The sequence below is a fragment of the Myotis daubentonii genome, chromosome 7, assembly GCF_963259705.1.
Source record: "Myotis daubentonii chromosome 7, mMyoDau2.1, whole genome shotgun sequence".
In the NCBI taxonomy this organism is placed as follows: Eukaryota; Metazoa; Chordata; class Mammalia; order Chiroptera; family Vespertilionidae; genus Myotis; species Myotis daubentonii.
The window spans coordinates 70,177,032-70,191,562 of record NC_081846.1 but is presented as its reverse complement, the minus strand read 5'-3'; the positions used below and the strand labels follow the sequence as shown (position 1 = coordinate 70,191,562).

Sequence of the window (14,531 nt, the reverse complement as noted above, 5' to 3'; positions counted from 1 at the left end):
CTAAGAAAAATGGAAACCAGTAGCTCTTGCCTAAACTTATTATATTTCCTGTAAAGTCTTTATCCTCTTCACCCCAGGATCTGTCACTTAAGCAAAACATGTTATTAAAAGAATACATTAGTATGGCTTAATATCAAATAGTTTATATCTGTTATTAGTTCTACATCACTTTGATTGTCATCAGGGGTTGTTCAATCAAAAGGTGCAGTCAAAACTAACATTCTTTACTGATGTCTTTTTTCCCCCCAAGAGTGTTGAAAAATTGATTGTTCAAAGTTCTGATATGATTAAGAAAATCATTTATCAGAAAATGTAAAGAGGTAATGTAAAAAAGTGGATGGAGAACCTGAATTAAGTGGGTTTTGCCACTCAAAGACTTTGAAACTGCTTTCCTGTGAGTGACTGGGATGGAACAGAACAGTCAATTACTGACTGTAATTAAGAAGTGGATGCTTTTAAACTGTAGAGAGCAGTAGCAGACTTCTCCAGACTGTCTAGTAACTCAAAAGATCAGTGGGAAGACAGTAGGAAGGAAGTGAACTGTATCTCTCTGACAGTATGTTTTGAAGAAATTGCATTCATATAGTTCTGATCTAGCTTCCCAAAATGAATTAATAAATCAATGATTATGTATGATTAATGCAGTAAAATGTTTGGACAAAGAAACCTTTAAAATTCATTTTTGCTTGTGGTTGTTTTAGCAGTAAAAGATCTCCTTTCCATTATATAAAATGCACCAAAAATGCAAATGCCCTGCTTAGTACTTATATTTTATCACTGTTTGAACTTACCAGCCTGGAAACTGAACTATTTGGCCCTTTCTGAAACCTTCAGGGTGCAGGAAATCTAATTATATATATTTTTTATAATTTTAATAATGGTTTATTTATAATGGCAGGGAAATATATTGTAGATTATGTTTGGGCTAACATATTTTTCTTTTTTATGCTAACAAATTGTGATATGATATAACACATACATAATCAAAATATTTTACATGTAGATTAGGAATTAGTAGAGGCTGAGGACATTACTAGCTTTCTTGGGTTAGTCAGAAGTGACCTTATATTTTTAGATTGCTATTTCTGTGGAAAGATTTTATAAAGTAAACATTTGGGATTTTATGGAAGTAAAGAACATTGCAAGGGTGTTTAGATGTTTAGGCAAACATCAGCTTAACTGCGTTTTACTAGATACGTAAAAAAGACTAGCCTGGCCAGTATGGCTGAGCGGTTGAGCATCAACCTATGAACCAGGAGGTCATGATTCTATTCCGAGTCAGGGTACATGCCCAGATTGCAGGCTTGATCCCCATTGTGGGGTGTGCAGGAGGCAGCCAATCAATGATTCTCATCATTGATGTTTCTATTTCTCTCTTCCTCTCCCTTCCTCTCTGAAATCAATAAAAATATGTTAAAACAAACAAACAAAAATTATTTAAAAAACAACAACCAGGAAAAAAAAACAGAAGATCATTTGGGGGCTGTTTTGAGCCATCCCAAATCTTACGTGCAATTTTACTTTAAACAATAAATAGAGTGATTGGCCCTGGTGATCTGTCAAGTCTAGTGTGGGTAATTAATTTACTCTTATTTTCTGAACTTTGATTTTTCATAATTGCATGTAGTTTAGGTAGTTCCTCTCTCCTTACAGTCGTGAAATGTTAGAATCCATCTCCCTTAAGAATGGTTTCATTTCAGTACTGAGTGATGTTGCATCTCTATATAGTTTTTCTAAAAATAAATGACAAATGAATATTTATGTATATGTGTAATCGAAGATTACTTTAACACCCTGGGACCATTGTTATTAAATGTTGCCATAAGAATCACTGAAACCTTCAGAGTGAGCTATTCGGGGTAATAATTGTCACTTTAATGATAGAATTATGGAGACAGCCTGAAGCATGATTTGTGATTTCCTGAACCTGTGCCACACTGCAGTGTTCACCTCCTATTTAGAGCAAGTCGGGCTGAGGAGAGGTGACTAGCTCCTGATTCAGGATGTTGAAATGTCAGTCCTCTAAACCTCTGAAGCCTCGCTTGATGGGTGACAGCAGCCGGGAAATGTTCATCTTCCTGTTGAAACAAGAAGTCAATAAAACAAAGGGAAAATCTGCACAGTTCAGATTGATGGCCTAATGCAGAAAGCGTGCCCACAACCACTCTAATCCAATTCTTCTCTAAGTAGCCCTTTATGTGTGAAATCAAGAGCATTGCTCTGTTCCTATAGGGTCCCATCCTCTCTCTCACAGTTCTTAGGAGAAAAAGATTCGCTGAAATGAAAAACACATAGTTACATGTTAAATATTGCCAACTATTTAACAGCCCAGAGAGTCTGGAATGGGAATGTTCATTTGATAAATACTCTCCATGAGAGGTTCAAGTATGTAAATAAACTTCTATTTCTAATACACTCCTGTGGTGGGGAAATTGGTCCTTTATTAATTTCTGATAGGTCTTTATGATAGGAAAGTAGAAATATCCAAATGTTATTCATGTGAATGGCCTTTTAGAAAAGTCTGCATTTAGTCTCTTTGGTAAGTAGTCTGTTTTAGAGCCCTCTATAAAAGGAAGTCAAATGTAGAGATACTATTAGATTTAAAAAAGACAAACACGAAAGAGCCAAAAGTGCAGAATGAATTCTGACACACCCGGGTACATTTTTCTGAGGCTCTGACTTAAGTGGATACTGTCTGCATTATTCTGAACTTCCTGGCTTGCTTCTCCTTGAGTTGGAGTAATTCAGCTTTAGAACTACTCTGAGTTAATCGTTCTATTATGAAAACAATAATGTATTTGTTATGACATGAAAAAACAGTTTATAGTGAGCAATTCAAAATGATACTAGTCTCCCAGTTCCCAGAAAGACAATTACTGGAATACAAGAAAATATTTCAGTGTATTGAAGTGTGTGTTTTTTGTTTAAAAAAAGGATACATATTTTTTAAACTATAGGAGATCTATTTTATTTGGTTTGCTTACCTGTCAATTTTTTTCTTTTTTCAGATCACAACAGCATCAGGAAATGAGTTCCTTCTACAGTCAGATATTGACTTCATCATATTGGATTGGTTCCGCGCTATCAAAAATGCAATTGACAGATTGGTATGTATTTATTTTGGCTGTTACCTTTATTAATTAAAACATAGTCATTTAAATCTTATCGCGTAGGCATATAGCACACACATTTAAGTGGATCCTATGGATTGAGAGATATTAAATTATTTTAAGTTTAAACAGAGTCCACTAAAAACATTTCAGCAAATAGGATTTGTGGATATAAATTTCACTGAATTTCATTCTTTCAAAAATACAGGACATTCATATATTTTTAATAAAATAACATGGACATTCATCTACTGGAGACTGTAAAAAGCACACAAGTGCTTAATAACTACTGAATTTTTACATTTTCAGTTACTGCAGTCTGTGATGCATATTCTTGAAAATAAATATCAATGTGTTGAAGCCCATATCACTGTTCTTATACCAGTAAATAATAATCCTGAGTACTGATTTTCATTGTTCTTTCAGTTAAGCTAGATTGTTCTTTTCATGAAAATTACATATCTAGAACTTCCTAAATCACACATTCAGAGTATGTTTTTAAAAGAGTCAAATTACCTAGCTGGTTTGGCTCAGTGGATAGAGCGTTAGTCTGCGGACTGAAGGGTCCCAGGTTCAATTCCAGTCAAGGGCATATGCCTGGGTTGTGGGCTCGACCCCCAGTAGAGGGTGTGCAGGAGGCAGCCGATCAATGATTCTCTCTCATCATTGATGTTTCTATGTCTCTCTCCTTCTCCCTTCCTCTCTGAAATCAATAAAGACATATATTAAAAAAATAGTCAAATTATTTAAAATTACTCATTTTATACTAATTCTAGACCAAACATCTAATTTTAGGACACTAATATTTGCAAAATCTTGAGGAAGAAATATTTTTGAGAGCTTTTAATAAGGTATACAAGAGGAAAATACATTTTATGTGTGGTGTTTTTGCTCATGATGCTCTGTCTCCCATTATATGATTTTGATTTCAGACTAAAACTTTAAAACATAAATTAACAAAGTGAATTTTCTCCATCTCTAATATATGTTCTTTTCCAGTCAGGTATGAGTGCTCGTGCCCCATCCCCCCCCCCCACACACACACATAAACATACGTGCACTCATGCACAAGCACACACACACACTCGCACATAGCTTGTCATTATGAGAGGACTCAGGAGTCACACTGCATGAGTTTGAATCCTGGTTCTATCATTTACTAGCTGTGTGGCCTTGGACAAATTACTTATCTCTTTTGGCTTCAGTTTCCTTGTCTGGAAAGTAAGAATAATAATAAGAATACCTACCTCATAGGATTGCTGTGATGAATAATTGAGTTAATGCATGTGGAATGCTTAGAGTAATGCACAGGATTTAGTAAGCACCATATGTATAACTGCTATAAATTTGAATGTTAAGCTTGGCTCTAGAGGGTCCCATCCCAAAAATAATTATCATATTTTAAACATCCTTTTAAATTTAACATCAAAATAGATCCCCAAATTATTTTTTTAATTCTTTCTTCCTTTTAAATTTTTTCTGACTAATTGTTTGGTGTTTCTAGCCAAAGGATCCAAGCACTCCATCAAGAAACCTGGAATTATTCAAAATCCAGAGATCCTCCAGTACTGAATTGCTAAGTCATTACGATAATGATATAAAAGAACAGAAACCAGAGCACAGAAAATCTTTAAGTAAGTATTTTTCTAACTTGCTCATGTTAACTTAGTCAAAATGCAATGCGTATGAAATATAAATGCATTAAAATGAGATTTGAGCCAAACTCATACTACCCATGACAGATGTGTGGCCATTTCCTGGCCAGGGATCCGTGCACGGGAGGGCAGTCTGGACATTTTGCTCACATCATTGTTGGTAATGTCTTTTCAGAAAATAATTGTTCCAAGGTCCCTGTCTTCACTTACACCAATACCTAAATCTCTGAGAAATAGCCATTGTGTTCAGATTGGTGATTGATTTTAAGAGTGGGAAATGTCAAGCGTCTTCAAACCTTGGTACGCTGACTATTTGATTTCCATCCAGTAAAAGATGTATGAGCGACCAATCACATTTGGCCTAACTTAAACCAACAAACTGCAACTTTCTACACTTTCAGACCACCAGAAATATTTAGAAATGTGGAATGTGAAGTAGATGTTCTCTAAGGTCACATGTAGTTCTAATATTCTAAAAGGAATGAACTTGGGATTATAAGGTCCAATCTCACCACTTATATCCTGATCTTGAGTACATCTCTTAATTTTTCCCAGCCTGCTTCTTCCTCAATAAAATGGGTTTTTTGAAAGGTTTCAGGTACACTTATCTCATAGAGTTGATTTGAGTCTCAACCTCCTAAAAGAAGAAGTAGATATCTTTGGAATTAGAGAAAACCATTTTCCCAAAGTCTTAAAAACTATAGTAACTTCCCTGGATCATCCACTGGGCCACCTCAATCTTCTGATACACCATTTTTCTGCCATTTCTTCTGGCCAAAGTGCAGTGTAGTTACATCCCAACCTTTTGAATATAGGGAGAATTCAGTAATAGAGAAGGGATGCTAACAATATCTAGATATGTACCAGATATGTATGTATGTGTGTGTGTATATATATATATATATATATTTGTGTGCATTAGGGAAGACTATATATATATTCAAGGAAGAGGAAAGTTATGTATATGTAATAACATATCTTCCAAAGCTAAATAAATTAGGGGCCTAAAATATAGAAATAGTATTACAATTTCAAGTAGATTTACCCTTTCAAAATTAAGTCATTATTTTAAGAACTGAACCATAATTTAACCAACTTCTAGATACATATTTAGCTAGCTAACTGGGTTAAGTTAGATTTTAACATGATCAGTGTTAATGTCCTGAACCTCATATTGCTTTGCAAATATGTTGTGGAGAGTTAGCAATTCAATTTAAAAAGATTCTTCTATATGATGGTACAGTTTGCAGTTATCTTATTTGAACATTTCCCTTTAAATTCTGGTAACTGTCCCCTTTTACTTCATATGGGATCAGATAAGGTAATGTTTTATAGTTAAAATTAAATTGTGAGTATATAATGTTAATTATATAACCATTTTGAAGTATATATAAAGGATGTATGAGGAAATTATCAGTAGATCTGGAATCTCAGATATAATTGCTGCTTTAGAGGGAACCTTGACACATTTCTAAAGCTTGGAGCTCTGGAAAAAATGAAGATTTATAAAATTGTGTTTGAGAAACATTGAGGCAAATGGATTCTTTGTTCATTAATAGTCACCTGAATTGTTTTAAGATGATACTGGGGGAGGGGGGGGGGAGATTTCCTACAGACAGATTACCACCTACTCCTCTTTAGAATTTATTTTTAATTGAGAGAGACATTTATGTGTTTATTGGCAAGAGACACTTATGATTTACTCTATTTGATTCAAAATGTACCTAATTGTATAATGACCTTCAATTCATCATTTCCTTTGCAGTTCAAAAATCATGATAGCTAGGACATATTGAGCACTTAGTGTTCACAAGCATTGTTCTAAGTGTTGTCTTATACTGACTTAATTATCTCACTAACCCAATGAAGTAGGTATTATTATTAATCCTACTTTATAGCTGAGGAAGCTGAAGCACAGAGAATTAAGACAACTTATACAAAAAACAAGTTATGTAGACAATTTTCAAAGTTAAGCAATCTGATATTAGAGGCTATGATTTTAACCATTACACTATATTGAAGAGAATAAATAAAAGGTAAATTTAGTTTATCAACCTTTGACTTAATGGAAATAGAATATTAAAATGGGATCCATAGAGATCAGTAAACTTAAACAGGGACCAAAAAACACATTAGCAAAAGAATTAAAACCAGATGTTTCCTTTGGACTTTGATTTTACTATTAAAATAAAAGGGTCATTTACTCATTAATGCTAGCCCTAATTTTAGAAAATGCTTCTTTTCTTTGTTTTGGTGACTATTTATAGTTGTAAGCCTTTGTTAGGGCTAGCATATTTCTTGGAACATAGGATAAGGTTAATAGCCACCTATTACTTTGAATTAAGTTTATTCAGTATTTATGTATTCATTTTCATTTGAAAGGCATAATGATTGACCCACCCACACAGTATCAAATCAGACTATGCATTTGAAATAGTGATTAGCATGTTTTATATTAGTGTTTTTTGTATATTTTTTTCAAGTAGGAAATATGCTGTGTGAAACTCCTCTGATCTCAGTCCTAGATTTGAACACCCAAACTTAGGTTTTTAAAACATGCATTCTGTTTTATGTCACCCTTTTGAGATTAAATAATTATGTAGAATTAGAGATTCACACTATCTCCCTCCTTATTAGTAGTCTAAGCACAAACTTCATTGTCAGTTTGCTGCCTTTGGCTTCCTGTGCCCTTGATGTTCCCACGAGTTTTGTTGCCAAGATTGTAGACAGATAAAGCCAGAATTACTTTCTTAAAGGCATGTGAGCATCATTAGCAGCTAACAGGTGGTCATTTAATTGTCCAGTTTCCCTGTAGAACATGGGAAAAAATAGGCACTCTCAATGCATGAATTCAGAAAGTTAAGTGCTTAAATATACTTTCCTTTTTAAAATATGATTCTAACCTGCCAACACTATTAAGTACTAATCACATATTTTAAGATATCAGTTGAGTCTAACAGACAAGAAGCCGGAAAATTCAATGTAAGGGCCAAATCACTGTGGGAAATTCAAGATACCAGCATGGGATGAGAGTGGGAGAGCAGCTCTCCAGGGATGGCTGCTATGGAAAGTGGAGAGTCGATCAAAGAAAATGCTAACATCTTTTTCCAAGTCTTCCACTGATGGCAAAGAGGAAGTCTCAAATATAAAGCCTGCATCAGATAACCTTGGAGAGTTTTCATAACTTTTCTGGGCTTCACTGCCTAGATCTATAAAAATGGGCTTATTACTGTCCTTGCAGGATCATGTGAGAATTTGAAATTAGATATGTAAATACTTAGCTCACAGCAGGCACTCAATAAGTAAAAGCTCTTATTATTATCCTCTATGTCCCCAAGCAGATGGCACCAAAATAGGGCATGAGCCAAGGGTGGTGCCTGATGGAAGATTGGAGCAGGGCATATATACTTGACATCCTCTCCCTGAGTGTAGAGAAAATAGGGGAAAGGAGCCAGGACTGGAAATGGGAGCCATAGCTGCAAAAATCTAAATATGAGCAGCTGGTCTTTCCCCTGGCGACTCCCCAGGTGAAAATGGCAGCCAGGGCATTCTTGGGAGCAGCACACCAGGAAATATAAGGGAGCCAAGAGATACTCTTGATTCTTTTATACCCAGAAGAGCATGTCATTTAAGAAGTTCCAGTTGATGGAAATGATTCAGCATCTAGCCATTTCACTGTTTCTTTACACATAGCTGTCGTTTATTCATTTTCATTAATAGCTATACCTGAAGATGCACAACAATTTTTTTAATGTCACTCACAGGCGCTTTTATTTATTTTTTAAAAATGTGTTTTTATTACTTTATGCTTTAAGGGTACTATACCTCATGTTAGTCAATTTCTAAACAGTAAAGATTACTTTTATATAAAATCAACATTTTAGCATTATAAATAAGCATCCCAAAATGAATATGAGTTAGAAGAATAACATCAAAAGTCAAGAGAACTAAAAGAAAATGAGTTTTCTTTTATCCGCCTTTTTATTACATTATCATAAAAAAACACAAATGTGTTCCGGGTGAAATCCTAAAAGTCTTTAGATATGGATTTCCAATTTGATAACCCCTTAGTAATGTGTGTAATCAGAATATATGTACCAGACTGCACGGTAAAGATAGAAATGGAAAAATTTGTTTGAGATATTTATACAATGTAGAAAATAAAAACAGTTGTGAATCTTTAATGATATCTTTGTTTAAAAATGTGCCTGCAAAGGAATTATGGTCATGCCAAGTGAAAATAAGTTTGCTTGAGAAAGCAGTTAATTTTTGTACTAGTCTAAATAATGATAATACTGGTCATCCATAACTACAAGTAGACTATGTTCTCAAAATCCAATTGTAAACTGGTTGCTCAAACCTCAACATATTTTCAGAAGGAAACCATGTACAAGCCACAAAAGCACACTTGAACCTTATGCAATCATTTAGAATGTTGTTTCCGGGGAACAGCTCATTCTGAGTTGTTGCCCCGCTGACCCTAGGAGCTAAGCCCTCCCAGTAGCATTGCTTTCCATCTGGTTTTCTTTTCTTTCTCCCCTGCTCCTGCATCAGCTCCACCAAAGCAATTAAGATCCTCAGATTGGCTTTGGCTAGGAGGATCCAGAACCCTAAAAATCTCCAGTGGTGGCGGTGAGGAGATGCTGCGTCTCCCAGCCAAAGAAAAAGTGGATACGGAGAAAAAGGACTTTGGGAGGAAGTGTAGGCAGCATGGGTGGGAATGAATCCTCAGCAAGGGCAGATGTTTCTTATAAGAAATGTGTGTAATGACAGATTCAGTCTGGCATTGTCCTAAATGTTAACAATTGATGAATCTAGGTGGTGTCTATATAAATGGTCATGATGTTATTGTTTCTAGTATGTTTGGAAAAGTTTCACAAATTAAAAACTGGAGTCCACGCACATGTGCGCATGTGCGCGCGCACACACACACACACACACACACACACACACACACTCATGTTCATAACTCAATAAGAGAATATACATATTTTCTAATTGTGGTTGCAAAACTTTTAAGAAAAGATCAAATTTTCTGAATATGAGTCACATTTACCTCTTTAAATATAAAACATTGAAGACTTGTTTTCCTACTTTTTCCCCAAAAGCCAATATATTTATTTCTTGTGACCTTTATGGTAACTATGTAATTAAGAAAATTTATAAGGTTTTTATTATTATCCAAATGGAAAAGTCATATGAGTGTCTTGGATAAATATGTAATTATCAATTGTTTTAAACACATATTCTGAAGCCTGTTCTGGAGACTCACATAAATACAGATTTTAAAGTTTCTTCTTCTTAAGTATTTTATTTAAAACAAACTAATCTTGCCAGTGCATGGAAATAATAAGATGAAAAAGCCATCTGTCAAGAAAATAAAGACAATATTAAACTAGCAGAAATAAATTACATCTAGTGCTGAAGAAATAGAATAAATCTTACCTGAAAAAGACAAAAAGCTTATAATTTTTGTCGAAATTATGGTTATTGTGTTGTCAAAGAGACAAAGGTTTCTGATTTGGGTAGGATGGTCAGCCATCAGATTTTTTTTAAATCAATATTGCCACCCTGGCACCAGTTTCATAAAATATCCCCCTGAGGAAACAAATGATTGCACTAAAGAGTAAAAATAAATAAGTTTATTTTACTAGTTATAAGACAGACAAATATCTAAGGAACAGTGAGGGTCAGTTCTTTTCTGTATTGTGTTCCCCAAGTTAAGGGAAGTTTTTATTTCAAAATATTCCAGTTTGTGAGGAGAAATGTCAAGTTCTAAATAAAAATTCATGTTGCTAAAGCTGAGGGATTTAAACGTCATGAGAAAAAAACAAGTAAAGATTAGACACACACTTGATAATCAGGCATCTGAATTACTTTGTCAAAACAATGTTATTCATGAAGGTCCCGGGCTTCACTGATGTGTGTGACCACAGCGATTGCTCTGAAATGTGTTCCCCAGATAGCAGCAATCCCAACTTTCCTGGGACCCAGAGATTGGAGCTTCTTTAAAACATTCAGTTTTCCATGAATCATTGGATAGGACTTTGTTATTAGCTGAGCGAAGACTGTTCTGATTAATCTCTTCTTTCCCATCCAAGGGGATGATCTTGCCTTCTGACCTGTGGGTGTCCGTTGTCATGTATCTTGTAGCCTCAGCCACTCTGAGAGTCTATCTAACCCCATCAGCACTCAAACACTAGATCACCCCATCTCCTCCCGACCCTGGCGGTAACTTGGTGACCATATTTACCCTTAGATGAACTGCATTTAATCAATTTCTCATTTCATTAGGTCAAATGGCATTTTTATTTCAATAACAGGCCAAATCCAGAGGGCTCTTTGCTCTAACTCTCGAGCAATATTTCGTTAGCATTAATACACTACTGTGACTGTAAACAATAGAAAAAATGCTCTTTGATCTCCTCTGAAAGTTTTCCTCTGTTTATTCTATGACTCTAGAATAGGCATATATTAACATTTACTTGTAAAGTTAGGCATATTATATCTTTTCACTCTTGTCATATCAAGTTTAAAGTATTTTAGTTAAACATGAGGTTTGAGGCATTCTGACAGTGAATCCCTGTGCAGAGAAAAACATTCCTTTGAATGTAATGATCACATGCTTATGTATACAGGATTTGTTTGGTGTATTCCTTTTGTTTCTGCAGTATAGGAAAAATGCTACTGGTCTTCAAAATCCTAAGAGAAAGTAATTTGCTTTTTAGTACATTTATTTGGGTGTCCCAAATAGGCCTAATAGTATACTTAGAAAAAATATTTATTGTAAACGTATAATCTATGAGATTGTTTTTGAAAACAAGTTTATTTCTCTTCATAGTAAAGCTCACATCCATGTAAAGAAAATCAGGCATTTCTTCCATCCCAAAGTAGGAGAGGTATTGAGTCAATCTGTCAATTAATCTTTATTTGATTTTTTAAATAGAACCTGAAGCCAAATACTTCTGCTACCCAATTTCCCTAAAATAAATAACTACATTCATTTTTTATATACAAATGTAATTGGTCTAAAAAATAGAGGCAAAATAACAGATGCAATCCCCTCATAGTAAATATAGGGCTGGGTTGGTGCCACCAGAGATGGGGTCCTCCAAAGCTGAAGTCAAAGGTGCAGAACGAATTCTAATCAAATTACTGCATTGGAGTAGCTCAAGTTCAAGTTCCTCAGTACAAAGCTCTTTATGACCTATGTTCCCTTTTCCAGTTTTTCCCCATCACACCCTGATCATGATTTATGTTCCAGGGAAATAGTGCTTATAATGCTGTATTCTCTTTGCTAAATTAACATCCCATAAGACTCAACTTAGGCCACACCTCCCCTAGGAAACACCCAGACTTCTGTGGTAAGTTAGGTGATCCTTTCAATTTTCCTGTAATATTCAATCTATATCTTAACATGGCAATTTCTAAAGTGTGTTATAACAAGATAATTATAGCTGGCTCTTTGTCTATTCTGAATTGCCTGAGTCTGAAAAGGACTCTGTTTGTTTTGCCTATATATCAGCAACTAGCAGAGTGGCTTGATGATGTCTGAGAGTACAGTTGGCCCTTGAATAACAAGGCTTTGAACTGCGTGGGTCCACTTATAGGCAAACGTTTTTCAATAAATACTGCAAATGCATTTCTCTTTCTTACTATTTTCTCAATAATATTTTTTCTTTAGCTTACTTATATTGAAGAATGAAGTATATAATCCATATAATACACAAAATATGTGTTGATTGGCTGTTTATGTTATCAGAAGGCTCTGGTCAACAGTAGGCTATTTGTAGTTAAGTTTTTGGGGAGTCAAAGTTATACATGGATTTTTTACTATGGGGGTCAACATCCCTAACCCCTGTGTTGATGAAGGATAAGGAATGTGCAATGTTAAAGCAGTAAATGAAAGAATGAGGATATTCAAGTGACCATTATAATATACTTTTCATTCGGTGCTAAAAATGAGGATGGAATTTCTGAAACTTATTTGAAAAACAATAATAGATTATTTATTTATCCTGACTATTTGAACTAGTTTGCTATTTTAAGATCACTATTTATACCTCTCTCTCGATTTCTTACAACTGTAAAGCAATAGTATACTTTATGCAGGTCTCATATACTGTGCCTACAAGAATCATGTACAAATAGGTGGTTTATTTAAGTGACTAAGATCTTGGGGAAGGGGAAATGGAAAATCCTAGTAGTCCCTTTGCTTAAAGTTAATACCTTCTCAATATCTTTTAAACTAGGGAAATATTTCTGTCATGAATTCTAACCTCCTATTTTATTTGAAAGTATTATTCTTATTCATACTTACTCTTGAGGCCCTTTTATGGCCTCTTAGAATTTTCAAGGCTCTATTAGAGTAAGAAAAAAGGAGAAACTTTGTAATATGCAAAAAAGGAAAATAGTAGTTTTAATCAATTTTAGAAGGCTCTGCGAATAATTTTTTAAGGTCAACTTATTTATAAAAATCTAGTTTAACACCATATTTTTAAAATGTATGCACTTTCTTCAAAAGGTTGTGTTGGACTGTGTCAGAAATACGGATCTAAGTGTCGAAAAATCTGAGTATAATTCTTACCTCCAGGAAATATTGGCTATAAGGCTTGGACCAGTTTCTTAAGTTTCCAGAAACTGACTTGAAGATAAATATAATGAGTACTATTATGTAAATATAAAAATAAGACAAATATATATTTATCTCTAAGAAGATAATACAGATATTAGTTCTAAGAATAATATATATCCTGGATCTAATATAAATTTAAGAACTTTGTATATTTATATTATAATATAAATATTATGTATAATGATTTCCAGATTGGTGTAGTGTGAGCAAAACAGCCCTGGCTTTTGTTTGTCTACTATAAATCCATCAGTTTCTCTCTTTAGAAATATAGCAGGAATGCACTTTGCCAATGATTTAAACAATTGGCAAAACCAAATTAAACAAATGTATAATTTACCAAAAATATTAAAAAATATCTCCATTATTCTATTGACTTAGGGGATCATATATACTTTTACCTTTAGTTTCTTTAAGGTGTTTGAGTGTTAGGAGGAATAAGTGCTCAGTCTTGCCATTCCTGAGAGTGAGACATTTTATTACAATCTCTATAGATGAAACTTCACTATGCCTGATGCTTTTTTCATTTTTGTGTAAAATAATACAATGGTAGAATTTTTACATAGTTATGTAATTCACTTAAAAGTAAGGAAGGGTTTTATTTAATTTTATTGTTTTATATACATGTGTATGTGTATGTATGTATATATATATATATGTATACATATATATTTTTATATATTAGAATCAAATAAAATAGTTTAACACATCTGTTGATAAAGATACGGCTTTTTAAACTAAATTAAAAATAGCAATACCACATAAATATAGGGACAGTTATAAGTAGTGAACTGAAAGATACTGAAAATCTGGTCTCACCAAAGCACACTCTGTTGACAGGCTGGCATGCCTGGATGCCCACCATGTCTGCTATGTCTGAATGAAGGGATTTTGATATCTGGGAGAAGTGATCCTGGCTGACCAAGGCGTCAATCATTGCTGAATCCAGGATCTCTCTATTCCATGAGACTATAAATGCTTGAACAACATAAACTGTGACCTTTGGATAATTACTCCTCCTCACCCCCATTACCTAGAACAGAATCTGAAACATAGTGGTGTTCAATAGTAAATGTCTGAGTTAGTGAGTAAATAAGTGACTAAATGAAAGAGATGAAGAGAGGAAACCAATTA

At 34.2% G+C, this 14,531-nt stretch overlaps 1 protein-coding gene across 1 annotated transcript in view; it reads left to right on the top strand.

Annotated features, from left to right (window-relative positions):
- Positions 1-14,531, top strand: part of ARHGAP15 (Rho GTPase activating protein 15) — a 677,426-nt gene that overhangs the window by 328,501 nt on the left and 334,394 nt on the right. Inside the window, exons 7-8 of the mRNA XM_059704560.1 lie at positions 3,009-3,107; positions 4,615-4,744. Coding sequence (XP_059560543.1) covers positions 3,009-3,107; positions 4,615-4,744 — 229 coding nt within the window. The remainder of the gene's footprint in view (positions 1-3,008; positions 3,108-4,614; positions 4,745-14,531) is intronic.